Here is a 23840-nt window from a genome sequence, read left to right on the forward strand (position 1 = left end):
TTCACAGGATCTCAGCACTTTAGTATATGCCTGTTGCTACGGACATTGCGCCCAGCTCTAGAGTTTATAGAGTTAATTTCTTTCTGTTCAGATCTACAGCATTCCTGGGTAACCACTGCCTCAGCCTCTGGCTGTAAATTCTATTTAATATTGCACCACCACAGCTGACTGTAAAACAAGTACTTTACAGCTTCCACAGTGATCCTGGTATGAACTGGTCCTCCAGCGAAAATGTCTGTCTGGATGTGGGGGTGTCATACACACATAAACAAGCACATACAACGGCACGTAAGATGGTCTTTTCTCTTTCAGATTCCTTTGCAGCTCAAATCAAAAGCCACACTTGGACCAAAAAATGGAGTCTACATCATGCTGGAATCTCGCTAAAAGGGAATGTACATCCTGAAGCTTTCTGGAATGAGGCCCCTTGTTAGTGAGTCACTGGGTATAATTATTTTTCACAACTCCCAGGACAGGTAGGAGCCTAAGTCCCACGGATGGTCAGTAGGTGCTTCCTCACTGCTCTCCTGTGGGACAGCCTCCAGTCACTTTTTAAAATGGTCTCCACAATCTTTTTTGGATGTTTTCAAATTGCTGTGAACAGTATCTACCAAGAAGCATCCCACTTTTATTTGCTTTTCTTCATCACACTTTTTTTCAGTTATCTGTAAGAATGCTTTCCTCATGCTCACTTTCCACAATTTACAATAGATTTTAATTTCAATTCATTGTCTGACACATGCTTCTCATGAACTTATGAGTCCCTAGAGAAAGCCCCAAAGGCACCACAGTTACAGCAGAAGACCTGGGATGCAGTGCATTGGATTTTTTCATGAACTCCACTAACAATCAAAGCTGAGGCCCCTGCACAATGCTTAATCTTTACCTGTGTCTGTAAAGCCAGAGAAGTTGCACCTCCTCCATGCTTTGAAGTGATTTTAAATACACTTAGATTAACAATTTGCACTTGGCACATTCCATCGACATGACAGAAGAAGAATGAACCAGTAAAGTTCCAGCAGCTAAGACCAAAGAAATGAGGTGACAGCCATTTTTCTGGCTGCTGAACTGCTGTTGGAAAGGAGACAACGAAGATACAAATTTAAAGCAAGCAGGAGGACTGGAGGAAATTTAGAGGTAATCAGAAGGTGTTGGTACCACATCTGCTTCATGGGGAGGCCCTCCTTTCCAAACATTGCAGTTGGCACCACCCCTGTCTAGACTGAATCAAGGAAATTAAGAGCATGTATATGCACTAGAGCTGGTCAAAGGAGTGGGATCCAGGATCATCAGACCCAGCAGCTCCCTTGACTCCTGTGATACTCGAGCACGTCCCAGGTGCCTCACATTCCCTCAGGAAGGAACTTGTCTGATTGCCAGCTGCAGCAGCCCCATGGATCCATTCAGGCTGTGTGACTGTGCCCATGCATCTTCACAGCCAAAACAACCGTAGCTTCCATTCCTCACATTCCCTCTGTCCTACACTTCTGCAAATCCCTCACCTGCCACACAGCTAGTGTTGCACAAGAAGCTGGAAAGGGACACATTTGGGCCAGCTGACCCCACTGAACACAGAGATATTCCATACCTTATGGCGCCATGCTCAGCATATAAAACCAGGGGAAGAAGAAAGAAGGGGAACATTCAAAGAGATGGCATTTGCCTTCCCAAGTCACTGTTATGCCTGCTGGAGCTCTGCTTCCTGGGGTGGTTGGAACACCTGCCTGCACATAGGAAATGGTGAATGAATTCCTTGTTCGGTGTGTAGCTTTTGCTTTACCTATTAAACTGTCTTTATCTCAATCCATGAGTTTTTTCATTCTTAAAATTCTCTCCCCCATCCCACTATGGGGATGTGAATGAGCAGCTCTGAGGGGCTGAGCTGCTGGCTGGAGTTAAACCACAATAACAGAACTGTGAGAAGAGATTGGTGCAGTCCTGAGACCCTTTTTAAAAATTCATTTATTCTTATATTTTTTGTTTAAAATTTTTGTGTATAACAAAAACTCTTGCGGCACTGTAAAAATAAGGACACACCTTTGGTTCTTTGCAAGTCTTGACCTTCTGCCTGCTTGACATAGTCTGCTTGAGGATTCCTTAGGTACATCATCTCCCTTGGTGGTGTGCACAGAGAAGTGTTGCAGCAGCAGCAGGAAGAGACTGACTGCTCAGCTTCACTGCAAGGATGGAGCCATCTGCTCACTGATCCCTGGCTAGGTCCCCGAGTTTCTCTCCAGCAAGCATCTTTTGCTGCCTTCTTCCCACATGCTGCCTGAACACTGATCAAATTACTGGATCTTGTTCCTCAAAGACTGTCTCTTCCTCTTTCATGTAATTTTTTTTTTTAAACAGATCTGTTTAGGCAACAGTGGTGAAGTACTGACTGGGGAAGTCTTGGAATTATTCCTTTTTCCATGGAGCATTCCTGGCATGCTAAACAGAAGTGCCCTGTTACAGACACACTGATTATATGAATTGCTGATGGAGTGATTGCTATTTATTTGAAAAGCAACATGCTGTTTTTACCTTAGTTTCTACACATTATGCATAATTTTTCCCCTCCTATAAAGAGTGTGCTGGAGGCTGATTTTCTGTGGAGCTTACACACACAGTTGACAAAAAGCTGGATGGGTCTTGCCTAAAAACTTCCCACCTACCAGAATGAGCAGGAAGTTTATTCCATCCGAAGTCATCTGTCAAAGGCTTGTTTGTATTCCTTACATGAATCAGAAAGTTGTCGGGTGCTTCATTTTTGACAAAATAAGCCAAGCCTAAATCAAGCTTTTCCCTTTCTTACCCATGATTTTGTATAAATTTTTCTTCCCAGTCTCTGCCTCTGCAACTTGGGTGGAGTGGGTGAGCAGACTGAGGCAGAAGGCATGGAGTACCTCAGCCTTCTTCATGTTTTGGGTAACCAGAGCTCCTGTTTCCTTCTAGAGAGTGCCCACATTTTCCCTAGTCTTCCTTTTATCAGCCACATACCAGCAGAAGCTTTTTTTTTTGTTACCCTTGACATACCTGACCAGATTTATTTCTATCAGGACTTGCTTTATCTTTCCCAACCTGATCCCTGACTGCTTAGACAATTTCTCTGTATTCCTCCCAGGCTACCTGGCCTTGCTTGCACCTTCTGTAGACTTCTTTTTCGTTTGCTCCTTACTCATCCATTAAGGTGTTCTGGTATTTTTGCCTCACTTCCTCTTTGTTGGAATGCATGACTCCTGATCTTGGAGGAAGTAATATTTGAATTTTAACAGGCTTTATTTGGTGCCTTGTCCTTCCCTTTAATCCTGACCTGTAAGGTCTCAGTCAGCTCCTCATCCATCCCCAGGTGGAGCTCCATGCACTACACCTGGTCATTGACAGAGGGTGATGCCCCCTTCTCATCTCCTCTGTCCTTCCTCAAAAGCCTGTGTATTTCCATTCCAGCACTCCAGTCGCAGGAGCTATCCCACCACGTCTGCGTGAGGCCAGTGAGATCACAGACCTGCAGGAGTGTACATCTCTAATCTCATTTTTTATTCTGCATGTTGCATATACTTGCAGAGAAGCATTCGAATTGGGCGGCAGTGGCTGGAATTCCTTTGTGCTGCTCTTCAGGTGCTCTCCTGCTGAACTATGAACCCTCTCCAGACTCTGTGTGTCTCTTGCTGGCACTGGCATCAAACTGGTATGACTGGGATGCATTGAGGTGCCTCTCCACCAACATAATTTCAAATATTGATGCCACAGGAAGAATAAACAATCCTGAAGTGGCTGCCGGTGTGCATCACATTTTACAGGCTTGGAAAATGAACCAAGGGTCTTTCTCAGCTGCATCCACGTTGAACATGGACAGTATGTGTTCAAGTAAACTCACTTCAGTCTGTGTTAAGTGTCTTTCAACCATTCTGCAAGCTTCTGGTTAGGAAGTGTAATGTGTTTTCACCTGTCAGTTTGTAGCACTGTGGAACAGAGAACTTATTTTTTCATTTGAAGTCAGCTTTCTGGAAGTGCATCAACCCTTGTTCTACATGCAGGCTGAGACAGACAGCTGGAGAAGACACGAAAAAGCCTGCCAACTTCCCAGTAACCCAGGAAGAGCCCCAAGCCATTTGTTCCTTCTCATTAACAGTTGGTGATACAGTCACCAGACACTGCAGATATTGCACCAGGACACTCAGTGGCGCTGGAACTCACCCTGGCTGTGTGAGCTCAGCAACACACCTGACAGAGTGAGCTGTGGCAGGGATCAGTGAGCCTCTGGAAGCATACATTTCCAGGAAAACAAGGTACTAGATTGCCAGCAGTTGTCCAAAACAGAAACTGCTAATATCACTGTAATCACGGTGTGCTTGTGCACCTCTATATACATGGTCCCAAACCGATCTTGAGCAGGGCTGGTTTTAGAATTATTAAAAAAAATTTAAAAATCAATAAAACAAACCACAAAAAGAAAACTACCAAAAACCCCTCCAGAACAAAAGCAAAACAGTAACAACAAAAACCCCAACCCCAGCACTATGTTTATAATTGCAACAGCAAAACACAGCTTTATATCCTTAAGTAAGGATAATTTACCATTCTGGTACAACATGCTTCAGTCAGCAGCCGTTGGGTCTAGGGAGGAACAAGGAAGCTGGTTTAAAATTCCTTTCCTCAGAAACAGCAAGTGTGTTGTCTTGCATTGCTGAGCTGTGAGTTTGTTTAAAATGAGGCACGTCTGTGTTACAAAAGGGTTTTAGTCATTCTCTGACAGCTGATACGAAGCAAAGGCTGCTTGGTAAAGGAAAGCTTCTATTAAATATGTCTTCTGGTCTTTGTAATGATGACAGAAAGCTGTCAGTATGAAATGGTATTTTTAATGAAGCTGCTGATAGAAAAAAAAGCTTTACAGTTTTATACTTTAAAAATAGTATTCTTAGAAAAACAGAGTTGGGTGGCAGAAATTATTATGCTTCATGGATTGTAAATTGGAACTTTCTAGTCTTACCTGGCATTAAACTGCAGAATTTCCTCTCTGTGTGAGATACTTCAGGCAATGATCATTCCCCTTTGTTAATCATCCTGGACATAGCTTCACCTGATACCAGATTCTTCCACATGTTTACAGCAGAAACCAGGGTAAAAGAATTTAAAGCTGATTTATTAACTGTCTGTCAATGCTTGGTTTATACTGGCCCCACTCACTTTCTTCTGACCCTGAAAAATCTCATGTTTCTAAGATGTTTTTCTCCCTGCACTGCAGGGGCCCGTGGCTACTTTCAAGGAGGGAGTATTCCCTCAGTTGCTACGATTTCTGCATGCAGAGATGAATTTGTGATGGGCCTGAAGCAAGAAGTACAATGGAGCTATGGAGGCCATGAAGCCTATCCCGTGGACAAACAGGGAAGCACCAGTTGTGCTGCCCATGTAACAGCCATCCCACCCGGATCTTCTGCTGGATGTACTCCAAGTTAAGCAGCATTTCTGCAACTCCCACTTGCCCTTTGGCCCCAAGGCAGCCCTGGGCACTGGTTTCTAGAAGCAAAGCTCATTCTCCAAGCCCAGCAGCACTGAGCACACCACAGTACCTGGTATCTGCCATCCACCCAAGTTCCTCTCACCCACCAGCCCCTACTTTGCCAGGCTGCAGGTATCCAAACCGGATACTGCCACTTTCTTAGACAGGATTTTGGCACCCACATATCATATAAAATCCAGTCAGAAAATCAAGACAAACCTGGCTCCAGGTAAGCCTCATTAAAGGGTGCAGTGAACTGCCTTTGGCTGGCTGCCAGGCCCCTCTCCAGCACAGCAGGTGGAGGATCAGGGTTCATAAACCCCCATGCTCCACACCCCACTGCTGGCACAGCAAAGCTGTTTGGCTTCTGCTGGCTGTGCCGTCTGTCTTGCCAGGATGGACCTGTTACTGAAAAAGGAAACAACCTTCACAGCTTATCTTTCTTCTCACATGGTGTGGGAGTGAGTGACAGATTATTGCACTCTTCCTGCTCAGTTGCTTGTCTTAAGTAGCCAAAAGAGATACTCCTCACTCAGAAAAGAGGATCAATATTCCTTTTCCCTAAAGTTTGGATTTAATGCAAACATCTCTTTAATGTGTTCATTTCCAAATGCAACCCAAACAGCTGTAGAACTCCTACTGCTTAACAACAACCTCTAAACTCACAAGTGTATTGAAACATTGTGATTTCAGTATTGAAAGAGAGAAAACCCCCAGAAGGAATTTACTGGTTTGAGTATCTGTTTATTTACCATACACAAGAATGTTAGCCCTGCAGTTTTAAAAGTGGAAAACATGGCAACTTTTCTTTTCTGTGATAATGGAGAAATAACAGACTACAAAGTAAAACAACCAGGCATTTTATTCTCTGTTTTACTTACACACACATACAAGAATCGAATCAAGTTAGAGGTTTTAAAAATACAATAAAAAAGTCAATAAAAATATTTCAACTTTTTTCCTGAAAAGGAATGTTTGTTTCAATTTTCTGGCAGAAGATTAACATGACTTTAGCTATCCTAGTTCTTACCTGAAATTCTGCTTATGTTCAGAGGAAGAAAATCATACGACCAGTATTCTCATTTGCCATTAGCATGTAGATGAACATGGTTTTTTGTTTTGGCAGAGAAACCTTATTCTGCACAGACAGGAAATCTTCCCTCCATAACTGTTAACCTCCTCAATGAATGTACTATTTTCTGACAAGCTCATTTGCTGACATTAGATTTATCATTTATGTTCTATTACAAATCTTTCAAAAGAACTAATGCAGCAAATTTGCCAGTCCCTATTCTGTGTTTCACTGGGATTAAACACCAATAGGAGATATTTTCCTTTAGGTATCATGCTGCTAGATTTGAAGTTTACAAAAAAAGGGGGTCTGCACAGCCTTACTCCAGCTAATTGTGGCCCAGCTCCTGGCTCACAGTGCTGAAGTAATAAAGAGTTACCCAGTGAACACCTGTCAATCATCATCCAGATGAGTTAAAAAGAAGTATACAGAATGTAGCTGAAGATGAGTTTTTTAGGTCATATAGAAAGTATTTCTTAAGGCTTCTGCAGCACAGTATAGCTAACTTATAGCTACTTTAGCACTTTAATCCTATGATAAAGTATCTATCTATGCATCAGCAACTTTATTCTTAAAAAAATATTTGATAGCTCAAGTTTTTTGATTGCACACATGTAAGCTGATGGCTCAACACTATCATCTTCTTCTGATAGGAATAATTAAATATTCAACCTAGTCTTCAAATTTTAAAGGTTTCAGCTCTGTGGCTGAAGACGACTTCCTAGGTAAGCATGTTTTTCTTGAAAGAAGTCCAGCAACAACTTGATTACACAGGAAATCTGTGAATCTCCTGCACCCAAAGAGGCAGAACACCTAATGAGAGACAGTCACTCACCATCTTTCCCAATAGCTCTAAGGGAAGCGTAAAGTTCATCCACAGAAACAAGGTACTGATAATCAAGCAGGACAAGCAGTATATTTCCCTCCTAAGTATGGTATTAAATAACAGTGTGAGTTGCCTCCTCTGCTTCCTCCACAGCACCTGGCAGCACTCTTGTGTTTGTAGGCACAGTGAAAGTGATGAAAAACTTGTGTTCTCAGACATGAAATACAGTATTTATTTGATAGAGTAAATCATCCGAGTCACACAGCACCAAGCAACCCCTCTTATGCTTGTATCTTTGGTAATTGTTTTAAATGAGAAACTCGACAAGTGAAAATAAGTCTCTGTTCTTTTTCAACAAGCAAGTTTAATTTTTGAGGTTTTGTTGGTGCAGATTAAGTAAGGACAAAAAAGAAGAGTGCTACTAAGAATTTATGCAATGAGTTGAGCACAGAGATTGTACAATCACAGTTGCAAACACCTAAATGTCTACTGTTACAGGAGACAGATTACTAAAAAAACGTGTTTTATCCAGTTTTGAGTTAAAAAGTAAACAGGTAGAGGGACAGCGCCTCTGACCAATGACCACATGTGAAAATCTATCCTGAAACAATAACTAAAAACTGTTTAAACTTGGCAGTCATGGCCAATCCTCATGCTACAACCATCAGCATTTCTTCTAATAAATTTATTAAAGGCTCCCATAATGTAGGGTAATGTGAAAGCTGCAAAATAGGATACAGAAACAGGATTTTAGGAATTCTAAAACATCCTCTATGTCTTTTTATGCCTTGTTTTCTATTACACAGAAAAGACAGAGAAGAAATGTTTCTGAACACTCACCTATCTGATCACACAGCTTCTTCAAAATCAATTTTTCTCTCTCAAGCCAAAACTAAAAACTGTTTAAACCAGTTAAACATAAGGATGACAGGTTTTGCTGCTATAGAAGTCGTGCTGATGTCTGGTATTCTATGAGATACTCTGGATAAATCTGCTGCTTCTCAAAGATGACAAAGATAGAAGGGTTTGAAGAGTTATTCACACAACTGTCATAGAATTTTTGGCCGTCCTTCATGGGAGGCCGAACATAATGCGAACTACCAAGAGTGAACTCCCCCACCAGCACTCGTGCCAGAAACATGGTCTTGGTGTTTGAGTCTGTGCCACAGTAGTTGTCAGAATAAGATGCATCCCTTGCAAAATAGCTTCCTGCAGAAGAGACACCAAGACAGAGTTTATAAGACACTAAAACAGCAGGAACAAAGTGATACTGTGTGAAAATGAATTAATAAACAAATCCATTAAGTAATTAATGAACAGCCTTTCCAAAGCCTTCACATGTACTCTATGTCCCTCCTAGTCGAAATGATCACTATGTACATTTTAGTTTTCACAGCACACATATTAAAAACCAATGTTTAAAACGTTATCATAATCTTCCAAAGGATTTCCTCCTGACCCTAGATGTCTACCTCCCCCACTATCACCACATTTCCTCTCCTGGCAGAGGCTACTAATATTCATCAGCACACCTGGACTTGATCCTTGTGGGTCCCTTCCATGCTCAAAATACACTGTGATTTCTCTAACATTTCTGAGAGTTACAAAGTATTCAAGCAGAAAGGTGTGTAGTCAGCTAGTCAGCCTGTCTCAGCTATTCCACTGGATGTGCTGGTAATTTCCTTTACATAGAAGGATACAATTGGCTAACAAGGCAAAAAACCTGTAACCAGAATAGCATTTAGATTCTTGGAGGAAAACAAACAATCAAACAAAAAAAAAAAAAAGCCAGGCTGCTTTTCTGTAGGAGTTGGGAGAAACTGGAACAGCAGTAAGCCTGGAGTCTAGCAAAAACCATCCCTCTACAACTGACCTCTTCTAAATCTGTCTCTTCTTGCAAGTACTTAGGACAGCAGAGGCCAAGGTAGTTTAGAGTGCCTTAGCTCCAAATGACCCTTGTGAAACTCAGCTCTGTTGCCCACATCATGACACAGAGAAGCCCAGGACTGGCCAAGTACCACCTTGTAAACTTTACCCCTGTGCAGTGGGTACTGAGAATTTTTCAGCAAGTCTGGGATTACTGAAAGAGCTGAAAAACAACCTTTGCCGTAGACTGTCCCATGAAGGCCGCAGATCCTCCAGTCAAAGTTTTGCTGGCAGATGGCATCAATGTCTTTTCTACTGGTCCCATGAAATAAAAATCGCTCATCTGCAGCCTTTCCACCATTGCTCTTCTGCATTAGGTCCTTCTGCCTGCAATGAGAAGCAGAATCTTTGCAGTTCCACAGTGGCTGTTGCCACAGGTTCCAGCCACTCAGAAACAATTTTACACAGAGTATCTTCTGAAAATCTTTACAGTAAGGCCTAATTTGGGCATACAAACATGCTTTCACATCATACATAAATGCTTTACTACAAATGTCTTCTTTCATTCACTGCCTTTGAAGAGAGAGGGAGGAATCTCAGCATTATTTTTTTTCCCTGAACACAGGAGTTTATATTAAGGCTTGCCCTCCATGAGTTTTGCATTTAATTTTGAAGGCTGTTTCAATTTTGACCAGCTGCAAAACATAGTGCTAAATGTGACTCATTACCAGCTTCAAGGCTTCACCGGAAGGAAGCTATCATGGACACAGGCCTGGCAGAAGTCAGGAGCAAGGATTTCTCCCACACAGCCCTGAATCTGACTGTTCTAAGCTCTGTGTCTTCACTGAGCTTTGGGTTTGTTGATACCTCTTTATCTAAATGTTGATACTAGGTAGGTATTTCAGTGGGAGAGTGGTAGCAGAAACATTTCACAAATGCGTGCTCTATCTTTAGCACAGCACATACAGCTAACTGCAGAAACAACAAACATGATGCATACATACCAGAGCAGTGTTTTACACTTACCACTGATACAGTTCCCAGAGGGATGGGTTCTGAACTCTACAAATCTTTTTAATAGCTGCTTTGGGCATTGTGCGCTGAAAGTCCACTTTGACTTTCTTGTATTCTTCAGAAGAACAGTCAAGCTCAATCAGCTGCAAGAAAAAGTTTGAAAAGTTACTTTTGCATGCTTTTGTGCAGCCACTCAACCCCTCTTAGTATCTGGGTCAAGATATATTTGCATGCATCAAACAGTATCTAAATACATAGCAGAAATGAGCAAATAAATAAATAAGGAATTGAGAATTTATGTTGCAGAAAACCAGAGGATCTTTTTCGTTTATACTCCCGACAGCTAGTGAACAGAAACTGCACTTACTGCCTGTTGTATTTCTAAATCAATTGGAGAGGCTTTATTTGAACAATTTTAGGGAAAAGCATGATCACATTACTAAAAATCAGTTCCTTACATGACAGTTCTTAAAGCAAGCAAAGCTTACTTGCATTATTTTCTTAGGAACATTAAAAATGTCAATGTTACTCTTATTTCTTGGTGACAACTTGTTGAGGATTTGCATTTTGCAAGTTAGTGATTTTTGAGCATCAGATAATACCTCTTCTGTAGGTACAGTTACTAGAGTTGACAGAGGAGCTGGTGGAAGCAGACAGGAAGTCAGAGAAGGTATGCCACACATATATTAACTGGCTATGTTACGAAGGTAAACAAGTTTACTCCACTGGAATGAATAAAATAATAGTAAACGTAATAATAAAAGATCCCATCCTGAACAAGCTGCCCTGAGAGGTTGTGGAGTCTCTCTGGAGATATTCAAAACCTACCTGGACACAATCCTGTGTGACCTCCTCTAGGTGAACCTGCTTTAGCAGGGAAGTTGGTTTCTGTAATCTCCAGAGGTCCCCCCTTCCAAGCCCAACCATTCTGTGAACTTCCCCTGGTTTCAGCAGCTCTCCATAGACATACAACAGCCCACAGCTAAGAATGGCTGCTCTCAAGTTCAGAGGCATCATTTACCTCTGGTGCTTTCAGCACATGTTGGGACTTCAAAACTGTGTACTTTGGGCACTAGTACCAGTACACAGCAAATTTGCCAAGCCAAGGTATTAATAGTAGCAGTGAAAGTAGCAGTGAAATAGTAGCAGTGAAAGTCCCTGCTGCCACAGTTCTACTGCCACCATTTGTTTAAATTTGGGTCTAGTTTCACCTCCAGGTCTGCCCAGTGTGGTATCAGGTTTAAATTTACCAATACCTCTGTATTATGCTACACAGAAACAGTCATTTACAAAGCCAGAAGAAACACTGAACTTGCCATGGAACAAACCTTACGTGACAAAACTGACAAAAAGAAAAAATGAAAAAGTTCCAAACCTTGTATCCCAGTTCAGGCAGGGCAGATTTGTCCCAGTGAGCTGGAATGTTCTTAAACCCTTCTGTATGTTTAACACCCCTGCAGATCATAAGACATTACAAAGAGACAATTAAAATAAAACTAAACATGGTATTTTATGTACATATTATACTAAACATTTTTGTTAAGTTTAGGGAGAACATAGGCAACTGAACATATTAAAAAATGTTTCAAAACTGTCATTTCTGTTCAGCACATGAAAATATTTGTTCCAAGTCATCATGTCAAGACTTCTGTCAGAATGCAAGATGCCAGATGAGAAAAAAAGAAATATATACTCTAAACTAAACACATAAGGATTTCTCTTGCAGACTTGGATGTACATATAAAAGCTCTACTACACCAGGGGAGGTAAATACAAATGCATCCAGTATTACATCAGTATGACTGAAACAGGATAGATACAGCCCTCCCCTGTACTTACACCCCAATTTTAATTAGTGTGTTTAGCTGGTCTCTTCAGTGTTTAAGCAAAGACTGTGTGCTGCAAGGGAAGGTGCAAAAATTGGCTGTTACACACAACTTTAACTCCTTGCAGGCTCCCACCTTTTGCTCTAACTGTAAAAACTACTGCTTTCCTTTCAGATTGTTTGGCTGCTCTCAAAAGAATTTTTCTGAACTTGCACTTATCTTTGAAAATTACTCATCTCAGAAAGAGCTAGTACACATAAACAAACTGCTACCTGTTGAATTATTTCCTACCTTTCCACACTTCCTGTGCCCAAGCCCAAATTTTCTCCACCACAGAGGTTCCTGACTTGATTGGTAACTGCTGGCCAAGCTGCAACACTGCCCTGGCTAGACATGGTAGGAAAAGTATGTCCTTTTCCCTCTCCATGTCTTTCACAATTGCTTTAACAGCTACTTCTTCACCCTAATTGCACCCATGGAGGATTCAGCATTCACAAAGCACTAAACCCATCACGTCAGAATAAGCAGTTGTGGTTTGTTTTGTTTTTTTTACCTGGCTTTTGTCTTTTCCACCTCTGCCTGAGAGACAAATTTAGGTCTTCTGCAAATCTTTCTCTCTGTTTTGTAGCGAAGGTTTTTCTGCATCATGGCTGGGAAAAAAAAACAAACAAACAAAATCCCATGAACAATCAAAGATGTTTTTAAAAGCCTTCACACTGCAGCCACATTTGTCACTAAGTTGTTTTGTCAAAAACAGAGACAAAAAGCCTCCCTCCTCCTCATTTTAGAACCAAGATACTTTCTTCCTACATTTAGTTGTAGATTTCAAACCCTGTAAACACAACCCAACATCTATCACAGACCATTTATTTTTACTGGCCACCAAGAGAAACAAGTCACAGCAACCTGAATTTTAGAGGCATTCCTTCTGGATCTTGGAAACTCTGCAGCTACTGTGACATCATACTAACAATTAAGAGTCAGTACCAGCCAGGACAATGAGGCCTCATCTTCAGAGCAAGATACACAGGAAAACAAACAAAAAAACCTCTTGACACCACCAAACCTAGAAATTAAGTTCTGAAAGACATCTACACTGCATATATTTGCCTAAGTTATTAAAAAAGCCCAAACCTTAGAAAAGGGATTGATTCACTATGCAATTTTCACTTCTAAGCTGGCCAAGTTTTCCCAGCATTGCTTTTGATTGAATCACAAACAACAGATAACATGTCTTTTCTGGTTTTTTGGTTTGGGGTTTTTGTGTTTGGCTTTTTTTCATTCAAAATGAGATAGTAATGAAAAGCTGGATCAAAGACAACTACACCAAACTGACAGTCCAGGCAGGCTGATTCTCACCACTGTTATACATAATTTTTGAAAAGGATGCCAGGAGAAGCAACAGCTCAGAGAGGACAGTGCCATCACCAGTGGCTTATATTTCCTGAACTCTTGGGAAACACTTCTTCCTACTTTGACATAGTCAAGGTATTTTCTCAGCCTTTCCAGACAGGATGAAAAGAAAATATGTGCAAAAATCTTGCAATGCTAAGGATTGTCTGGACCCTACATCTTGTCCAAGTGGGGTTTTTTTTTTTTTCTGCAAACCATTGATTAAAGTAGAGCAGAAGCTGGCTTGTTGAGTTTTCTAGAAGTTCCTCACCATTTGTTAGTGCCAGCATCAGTGTCATACTTGGACTTTCTGGCTCATTTAAAAACCAAGCACAAGAACTCCTCAAAAATAAAAGCTATGAAAGAATAGAATGCCACTCTGCTTATGTGAACAGCTCTTATCCTGAGAACTTTGATAGAAACTCTGTCTCTGTAAGCATTGCAATTCAAAGTCCAAATTTCTCTCTATCTCCTGTAACAAGGTAGTTCAGGATCATAAGATATCTAGGAGAGAGGGACAAAACAGAAAAACAAAGCAAATGCAACCTACACGCAAAATTTATTTCATATTCATGTCTTCCAGCTTTGAAGGTCATCTTTGGAGAACTTTCAGCCAAATAAGCTTTCTCCAGGTCATCACTGGAGACAGTAGCAGCTACATGAAGATCATCCTGTCATGCCAAAAATAGAGAGAAAAAAAAGTTTCTCCTGGTCTGTTACAGACAAGCAAGTCTAAAAACCAACAACTCTCGTATGTATGGTGGCTGCAGGATATACCAGCATATGAGAAATCCTTGATTTAGAGTGACACATTCACCAGCTAGACCAAGCAAGATGGCAGAGTACTACTGGAACTTCAGAGAAGAAGGCTTTTCTCAGAAGCAATGGAAAAAATGTATTATTACTGTGATCCTATCTGACACGGCTGACTTTTGATATTTGTGACTCACCAGTGATCAGTCCCCTACCTGAACCAATCAAAATCACAGGGAAAAGACCTCTTTAGGCCTTTAATGTCCATCTGTACAGTATAAGTGAGAGGAAGAGGGTGACAAATAAGCATTTTGCACTTTTCAGTAGTTCTGCACTTCTCACACAAGAGTTAGGAGTCTCTCCATTTCTCCACACTTACTTGTTTTCCATACTCCTGCCACGTGCCATATTCATCTTTCCAGTACCAGATCCATTCTGTTGTAAGAATGAAGTGAGGGGGTTTGGTCACAGAGGAGGCTGTAGAAAGACGTCTGACTTTTTGCAACCCACAGCACATGTCATGAAAACTGATACTGAATGGGAAAAGGAGCCTTTCAGTAAAAGCACAATCAAATCTATAAAAAAAAGGAGGAAAAAATCAGAACTGTTTGTGAAGCTTTACTCATAGATTTAGAAGCCCACTACAAATTTGCAAATTAAGTCAATCTCACCCAAAAGCAGAACACAAAGGTGCACTTTTCACAACAATGTGTGCTTTGCACCTTGCACTTTTCACAACTCTGTATGCTAGCTCTATTTCCTGTTTGTACATATTTTGCATTACACTATTATATTCCACACTGGTCCTATGGGCAATGATCACAACCCACTCCTAAATTAGTGAGTTATATAAGATGAAGAGAAACAGTGGAAAACAGGCACTGCCTTCTTCTTGCTGACCAGCTACATTCTAAAGAGAACACTAACATAACTTAAGAAGGGCTTCAAAGAGCCTGTAACATAAGAGGAACAGGTAATTTTCCAGCATGGGATGTAGCATACTGGTATGAGCCCCTTCCAATACTCTCTTTGTGCTATATAACCAGTTCCAAATTCTGAAAGGTATTTCCATATTCTTCACATGCTCTGCTCCCAAGAGTATATATCTCTCTCTCCAGGTATTCTGCCAGTTCCATGATATGGACTGTGGGAAAAGGGGAAGGGAGGGGCAAATCTCATGCCAAGTGAGGTCAGTAGAAGAATGTCAAATAAAACTACTTATGCAATGACTACATTAGCATTGCAGCAATTTATAGCCATTAAGGATCCGGTACAATACAGCAAACTCCAAACATTATAAATTTTTATAGGAGTTTATACCTGGCGTTTTTTGGGTCACAATATGCATCTTCTATTTCTTCCATATTTGTGAAGTCCTTCCAGGTATTACCCTCAGTGTACTGCCATCTATATGGCAAGTGAAAATGGGTTCTGATACACTTTTCTGTAAAAGTTGGAAAAAAAAAAAGAAGTAGGAGATGCATTATTCTGACAGGCTATGAGAGAACTCCAACACTTCAGGGCTGTGTATCTAGGTGGTGAAATCATCAAAAGGAATGTGTTCACCTATGGCACCATTACAAAAGGAATGTGCTCACCTATGGCACCATTACAAGCAATAGTTCAATTTTTTTCAGCATAAGCAAGCAACACTTGAATTTTTGGGCTTAGGTGGAAGTTCAGTTTCTAGACTCTCTTTGCACATTAAAATTCCACATATCATTCTCAGCTTCAGAGACAAAAAATGATCACATGCTCCTACAAAGCCATTATTTAATAAATAGAAAAAAGTGTATTTATGATTAACCTCTAAATCACAGAGCAGTATTACTGAGGAGGAACCAAAGCCCAGCAGCACTTAGTTGTAAGATAAGAGAAGGACTGTCACTGTCTAACTTCAGATGGTAACTAAGTACAACAAAGCCATTTACTCCCATTTCTTTCAGTGAGATGGAGAGAACAGGAAAAAGGTAAATCTGTGGGCTGAAATCAGAACTGTTTATTAACTGAAACAAAATACAATATAGCAAGCATAAGTATATATACATATATATACACATGCTCTTGCATATCTACAATGAAGCTAACAAAAAGTGAGAGAGGAATAAAGCTCAAGAAATACAAGTGATGCCCACTATGATTGCTCACCACCCACCCACTGATGCCCAGCCCCTTCCCAAGCAGCAATCAGCCCCTCCCAGCCAACTCCCACAGTTTATATGCTGAGCATGATGTTCTAATGGCATGGAATAGCCCTTTGACAAGTTCAGGTCAGCTGTCCTGGCCATGCTCCTTCCCAGCTTCTTGTGCACCTCCTCATTGGCAAAACACAGGAAGCTGAAAAATTCTTGACTTTGGGCAAGCCCTACTTAGCAACAACTAAGGCATCAGTGTATCAGTGTATTATCCATGTTATTCTCATACTAAATCCGAAACACAGCACTGTACTAGCTTCCAGGAAGAAAATTAACTCTGTCGCAGCTGAAAGCAGGGATGTATCCACCACTTATTCCATACTATTTACACCATGTCTAGGTCCCATACCTTTCAACACAACCCAGTTAACAACCATCACCTTTCCCCTCTTTTGATAAATACACAGACATCATTCCTTTAGTCTCAAAGTCCTTTGCCCTTCAGTAAGTCTCCAAGAGATCCAGGCCCCAGAAAGAAGAGCAATGGTAGCAGTGAGCCAGGTATCACAAGTGTTACTCAGAGTTCAAAGTGTCACTGTGCAGTCACTCCTCAACGGGAGTGAAGGTGACATCACCAGTGCACATGTGCATAAACCCAAGGCCAATTTCCACAGCAAAACAAAAGGAAACTTAACTACAGGGAAAGTCAAGGAGAAACTGCACCACACAGTTCACACGAGGAGGCGCTCAGTACACAGGTCAAGAACATCAAGAAAAAAAAAGGATGACAAAAAAAATCAAAGAGCTGGCAAAGCAGCCTTGTTCCTGGACACCTTGTTCCTGGACACCTGGAACAGTTTGAAAGGGAGACAGCTAGGACAGATGGAACAGAAGAGTACCAGAAGAAACAATGGAGAATGTAGAATTCAGAGTATCTTTCATATCTTTCCTGTTTGGAAATGTGACTCCTATCATTCAGCAATCCCTTAGGTAAACACAGGTGGAGTAGCCACTCTTCAGCACAAGTTGATTCCAGAGCAAAACAAAACATCTCCTTTGTTTGGTCTGCCAGGTCAAATACTTTCCTACAGCAGTCAAGACAGCAGTGAGATTTAACTAAACATAAACTCACAGAAAGTTTCCCATTTCTGTGAAAGATGTCTACCATTTCCTCTTTATGACAACAGAAAAACAGGCTGGACTTGACACAGTCTGTACTGATACATGAGACAACCTACCTTTAAAGCCACAACTTCTGTACAGATGATGTAAACATATCTGTTCTGATTCATCCTCCTTTGAAGCTGAGGAATCCCGTCTAGTGCTGGGTTTTCCATCTAAAGGGGGGAATTGTAACTATTAATACATTTCAGACCAACAATGCCTCTTAAAAGTGCTCCTATCCCTAGGGAAGAAGCCTAAAGGCAATGTTTGGAACTACCTAACTGCACTCAGCTCCAAAAGACTAAAGTCCCCTCCCTGCACCCATCATTTCTGAACTCGATTTCCCTGTTACTGCTGAATTCCTCAGATACAGATTTTAGCTATCCCCACAAAACGAGAATAGAATCCAATGCCTTTATACTTCCAGATGGACTTGAGTTAAATGTGCATTCCACACATCTGATCACACTGGCAGCTATAAAATACGAAGTTTCAAAATCTGATACTTCTGTAAATTAAAGCATATCAAGGAAAGGAAGAAAGAACTGCAGGCAGAATAGCAGAGATGACCATACACACTTGAATTCTCCACTGCTAAACTATACTTAACTTACAATTCTAAAGAACTTCAAAAGCAAAGTGCAAACAAAATATTACACTTCCAAGAAATAACTAGGATTGTGCTGTTTGTGAATTCTTGTGCCAGACAATTGCTACATTAAATAAAAATCATTAAATAGTTTATAATCAGACAGTTAAATAGTTTGTAATCAATCACCACTCCTCTTCTTAAAGAGGTCTCTAGCTTTACATATTTTACCTAAAAACTCCAAAATTATAGAGCTCCCTACTTCCAGTTCCTGTTACACTTTTTTAACACCAAGTTTGGGAATTTCATAAACATCAGCACTCTATTTCTCAGGAACCTCTCTTGACTTCACTTGTCAAGACAAAAATCTCAGTCAATGAGATAGGTACAAGGTCCCTCCTAAAACACAAATCAAGACATAAATTTAGTTTTCTTAATGACACCAGTGAAAATATTAAATTCACTACCGTGACTCTTCTGATGTATACAAAAGATGATATTATTTACCTTTGCATGGTGAAGATTTGGCATCTTCTATATCATACATGTTTCTGTTGCCATTTTTTATGTCATACATGTTTCTGTAAATGGAAGGTAGTTTCTTGATGATGTCTGAGCTCATCCCCTGTCTCTCTAGTTTCTCAAAACATTCTGGATTTAATAAGTCATGAGACCGTTTGCAGCTGCTGCCAAATCTGCACTGACCCCGCAAAAAGTACTGGCAAACATGAAGTTTGGTGCAGGATGTTTTAAAGGAACAAGATCCATAAAGTCCATCACCTTTGTTATAATGCAAGCAGACCTTGGGAAGGAGAAGAAAAAAAGAATTTAAACATCAAAGTACAATGTGCTCATTTAGACTGTTTGAATCCATGATTTTTAGGGTTTTTATGGTTACAATGTGCATACATTTGCTTTTGAAAGAAACATTTCTTCTTTGTTTTTGTTTTCCAAATGATTACTTGATAGCTTTTCCTTTGCCCTGCTAATGTTTAGAAAGATCTTTCAAAAGACAACATTCTTACAGACATTCTCAAGATGGGATTTAGTGCTAAATCACACCTCTTTAATGTAATAGTTTTTAACAGTTTTGGAATTTTTTGACCCCAACGTGATGGCAGGAGGTACTCGATCTGGCTTGGATGGAGTTAACTTTCTTCATAGCAGACCATACCACATTATGTTTTGGGTTTGTGACCAAAACAGTGCTGATAACACATCCCTTTGGTCTGACTGGGCCAGCTGTCCTTGCCATGCTCCCCCTGGCTCCTTGTGCCCCTCCTCACTGGCAGAGCATGGGCAGCTGCAAAGGCCTTGACTGAAGGTAAGCACTCAGTGGGTTGCCAACGTGATTTTCATACTAAATCCAAAACACAGCCCTGTTCATAATACCAGTAAGAAAATTAACTCTATCTCAGCTGAACCCAGTGCAGATAAACACCACACAGCCTCTCACTCACACCCTCCCGGGTTGAGATAAACACAGTTTAATACAGCCTAAAAGGAAGAGGAAATAATAATGATGATAAAAGAACAGACAAAACAAGCGACGCACAATGCAACTGCTCACCACTCACTGACCAAAGCCCAGCCAGTCCCCACCAGTGTGGCACCACCCCTGGGCCACCTCCCCACCGTTCCACTGTTCAGAATGATGTCATATGGTACGGAGTATCCTTCTGTCCAGTTTGGGTCAGCTATCTTGGCTGCACTCCCTCCCAGCTTCTTATGCACTCTGAGACTACATGCTAGCATGGTAGTATGAAAAGCTGAAAAGTCCTTGACTTAAAGTGAGCACTGCTCAGCAAAAACTAAAACACGAGAGTTATCCACACTGCTCTCATCCTGAATGCAAAACACAGCATTGTACCAGGTACTAGAAAGAAAATTAACTCTATTGCAGCCAAAACTAGGAAACAGTCCAAACTGGACAAAGGGATATTCCATAACACATAATGTCATTCTCCAAAAAAAAAAACCAAAAAGTGGGGAAGGGGACGGCATCAGTCTACTTCGAGGTGGTGAAGCAGAAGTGTCTTTGCAACACTTCTCCCTGCTTTCCTCCCCTTTCTACACTGTCTTTATCTCCATTCACAGGTTTTGCCACTTTAGATCTTCCTAATGCTCCCCTCCTCTGCTTCTGACAGGGGAGTGAGGAGTGGCTGAGAGACTGTTCAAGAGCTTAGCTGCCAGCTAGGGTCAACCACCACAGGCGAGAACAGAGGATGCAGATTTATTTTTAGATTTGCATTAAGCTAACTAAATTGACACCCAATATCTCCATCTTTGTCAAGCCTCTTCCATGTTGTGATGCTCACTGAAACACAAGACTAAGAAGCTGTTACAGTAATACTCACCTCTGGTAAGAGGGAAGGGTCATTTTGAAGCAGAAGCTGGCAAAGTTCATCATGGTTTAAATTCTCAAGTCCATATTGCTTTAGAACACGGAGATTGTGGTCTGAGTGGAAGCTGTGAACAAACCTGCATCCCTTCCTAGAATCAAGAAACCCAACATCAAAATGACTGGCATTATTTTGACACCACATGGGCATTACACTGAACAGTTGGAAAAGTACACCAAATTAGCTAGCTTCAGAAAAATCCACATCTATAAAGCCATTATGCTCATCTATAAAGCCATTATGCGATTTGCAAAGCAGATTACATAATTACTCTGAGGATAATTACCACGCTACTTCTGATTCACAGTCATTATAGCCTCAGGGCACACTGACAATATCCGCATTTTTGACCTGCAGCTCACAACCACAAAACCACCAAAGCTCCAGAGCATCACCCCTTCTCAGCCGATGAGTGCATCCACCAGGGTCCCGCAGCACAGGGACATGCGGGGACACAGCTCTAGCTGCCCAGGGTCCCGCAACTGCCCAGGGTCCCGCAGCTCAGGGACACAGCTCTAGCACACTGCCCAGGGTCCCGCAGCTCAGGGACATGCGGGGACACAGCTCTAGCACACTGCCCAGGGTCCTGCAGCTCAGGGACGTGCGGGGACACAGCTCTAGCACACTGCCCAGGGTCCCGCAGCTCAGGGACACAGCTCTAGCACACTGCCCAGGGTCCCGCAGCTCAGGGACCTGCGGGCACACTCAGCTTTCCCCAGGCACGGCCCTGCCCACGGGCAGGGAAGTGCCAGCGTGATAAGCCGGGGAGGAAGTGCTGCGACCCAAAGCTGTGAAACCACCGCCTGTGTCTGCCTCCTTTACAACACCACACACACAAAAAAATAAAAGGAGACGGGCGGTGAGCACTTCCGACGCGGAAAGGCCATCACTGAGAGCTCCTTCCCCTGAAGGGGCACACCGTGCCCCCCGCGATGGCGGCCGCCCCCCGCCCCTCACCTGGCCAGCTGGTTGCGGCAGAAGCCCTTCAGGTGGTACTTGCAGATGTGCAGCTGCCCGCACTGCCCCGGGCAGCCCGCGACGTGCTCCGGGCACAGCCGCACGGGGCTGGTGGCCACCACCACGGCCACCTCGGCCTCCGCCGCCGCCGCCCGGCCGGGCCGCCGCACCAGCGTGAAGCGCTGCTGGTCCCGCAGCACGGCCGCCAGCTGCTCGGCCGAGGGCCGGCCCGGCAGCCGCCGCCGCAGCTCGCCCTGCTCCAGGCAGCCGCCGCTGGAGCACAGCTCCCGCAGCGCCTGGATAGCCAGCGCCATGGCCGGGAAGCCCCGCCCGGGAAAGCTACGGAAACGGAAACGAAAGTGAAAGAGCCCGAGAGGGAGCGGGGCCGCCTCGGCCCGGAGCGTTCGCTCTGCCCCGCAGGGGAGTGGCTGGCTCTGGGTTGCCCGGCGGGGAGCGAGGCACAGGGGCGGTACCGGGACACGGCCCTTCGCCTCCCTCCTCCGCCTGACTTCTGGAATGTATTGACCGTTTTCAATCACAGGTCACCAAAAAGGGATGGCAGCTGGGAGGTCACACATTTCCTGTGGGAAAAGGAGGCGCAGGGATGAATGGAGCATCAGCCAGGTGAATGGAGCTTCACCACCATAAGTTACAGGGAGAAGGCTGGTGTCTGAATTCTGCCGTCAAAACCATCTCAGTTTAAGGTTTCTGACCTGTTCCACTTTTCTGACGATACATTGAGAAGACTGCTCTCACACTCCTTTCGTTTCAATATCTAAATTAAAAGCTCGTTCATGGTCACACATCTGGACGCACAACTGCCCTGCTTGCAGTGCTCCAAGTACTGCCGGCTGCACGGCGGTACACCACTGCTTCTGCCCGCACAGCAGCCACGGCACCTGTGTGGCCGAGCAATGTCCTCATCCTCTAGAAACTCACAAACTCTTTAGAAGGGTGCCTATCTTTTAATTAAGAGCCTTTTTCTGGGTCATTTTGGCACTCCTGGTTCTGCATCGCAGTCACTCAGAAGCATGCTTTAAACGGTAGCAGAACAATGATGTAAAGTGCCAGCATTTCAGTCAGACTAGCAGTGGAAGGCATGAGGACTCTCACCGATGGTGGTTCTCGTTGAACAAAAGCCCTGCCTCCTTCCTTCTTTTGCCAGTCCTGTTCTGTTCTGCCTTTACCCTTGTCTCGTCTTACTTCCTGCTTGCCCTGTGAAATCGGGAAGGAAATGACAAAAAGTAGAATCTAGACAAGCGCGCTGAACGGAAAAAACAGCTCTACTCAGTCAGGGTACAGGTACAGGTTCACAGAGATCTATTTGTAGCTTGCCTGTGACAGGCCAGCAGTAAATGTTTAGGAGACAATATGAGAGGCTGGAGTCTCACTTGTTCTATGGAAGTAATTCCATAGTTTGGACTGTCTTTGTCATCCTTTCTTCCTAAGGACAGTCTTTACTTGAGGGGCAGACCTGCAGATGGGCACATTTGTCACTGATGGTCACCTGGTGGTAAGGCACTTTACAGAGAGAGATCACACACTGGCAGTGATTGACAGTATCACAGAACAGTTGAGGTGGAATGTTTGAGGGGTCCCAGGACAAGAGAAGAGAATCTGGACTCCATTATTTAGAAGGCTGATTTATTATATTACTATATATATTATATTAAAAATGCTGTACTAAAACTATACTAAAAAATAGAGAGATTCATCAGAAGGCTGGAAAGGAATAGAAAGGAATGAATAACAAAAACTTGTGACTCTCAGAGAGTTGATACAGTTGGACCACGATTGGTCATTAAGCAGAAACAATTCACATGAGCCAATCAAAAATGTACCTGTTGGTAAACAACCTCCAGACCACATTCCTCAGCTATCACATAGTTATTGTTTATAAAGAAGCCCTTTCTGAGGCTTCTCAGGTAGAATAGGAGAAAAATCCTAGCAAGGGATTTTCATAAAAATATCATGGTGACAGTGGAAAGAGGCCGTAGGAGGTCATCTGGCCCAAACCAAATTCCAGCTGTTTCATCACTGAAAGAGAATATGGGTGGAAGCCTCCTAATTCTGGTGTTTTGTCTAATGATCTCAAATTATTGGATAGCTGTATACTGCCCCATCAGTAGGAAATGTCTTGACTCAACTAAAACTCAGAGAACCCTTTAGCATAAGGGTTGGAGCAGCAAAAAAAACATTGCAGCAGCATTGTACTTGATAACTCTCATTCTCCCCAGCATTCATTCACTTTTTCTGACCCAAAATCTATCCTATCAAACCAGCTCCCAACTTTTTACATCTTAAAGATTTGTCCCAACATCACTGTGCTGTCCAGGTAGCTGCTTCAACTGTATCTCCCTTT

General features: G+C 42.5%; 2 protein-coding genes across 5 annotated transcripts in view; one reads left to right on the plus strand and one right to left on the minus strand.

Moving 5' to 3' along the window:
* TBXAS1 (thromboxane A synthase 1) overlaps positions 1-6429 on the plus strand; it is a 235717-nt gene extending 229288 nt beyond the window's left edge. For all 4 annotated transcript variants that reach the window (XM_038153016.1, XM_038153018.1, XM_038153019.1 and 1 more), the window contains one exon: positions 313-6429. In XM_038153016.1, the coding sequence (XP_038008944.1) occupies positions 313-387 (75 nt within the window). In that variant the 3' untranslated portion in view covers positions 388-6429. The remainder of the gene's footprint in view (positions 1-312) is intronic.
* On the minus strand, positions 6211-21871 carry LOC119707701 (protein mono-ADP-ribosyltransferase PARP12-like). Its single transcript, XM_038153014.1, has 12 exons — positions 21479-21871; positions 20477-20612; positions 18627-18921; positions 17605-17703; positions 15552-15675; positions 14611-14806; positions 14029-14149; positions 12640-12736; positions 11636-11714; positions 10273-10403; positions 9482-9633; positions 6211-8589 (listed from the first exon to the last, which is right to left on the minus strand). The coding sequence occupies exons 1-12, from the start codon at positions 21790-21792 to the stop codon at positions 8321-8323; spliced, it is 2013 nt and encodes a 670-aa protein (XP_038008942.1). The 5' UTR covers positions 21793-21871; the 3' UTR covers positions 6211-8320.
* Positions 21872-23840: the final 1969 nt, after the last annotated feature.

This window comes from Motacilla alba, chromosome 1A (assembly GCF_015832195.1).
Source record: "Motacilla alba alba isolate MOTALB_02 chromosome 1A, Motacilla_alba_V1.0_pri, whole genome shotgun sequence".
NCBI classification, from domain to species: Eukaryota; Metazoa; Chordata; class Aves; order Passeriformes; family Motacillidae; genus Motacilla; species Motacilla alba.

Coding starts and splice junctions, on each gene's coding strand:
- LOC119707701 (XM_038153014.1), bottom strand. CDS start 21,792: ATGGCGCTGGCTATCCAGGCGCTGCGGGAGCTGTGCTCCAGCGGCGGC. Junction 18,922..20,476: donor ACCCTTCCCTCTTACCAGAG/GTGAGTATTACT, acceptor CTCCTTCCCAAG/GTCTGCTTGCATTATAACAA. Junction 17,704..18,626: donor CAAATCTTCACCATGCAAAG/GTAAATAATATC, acceptor TCCCCCCTTTAG/ATGGAAAACCCAGCACTAGA.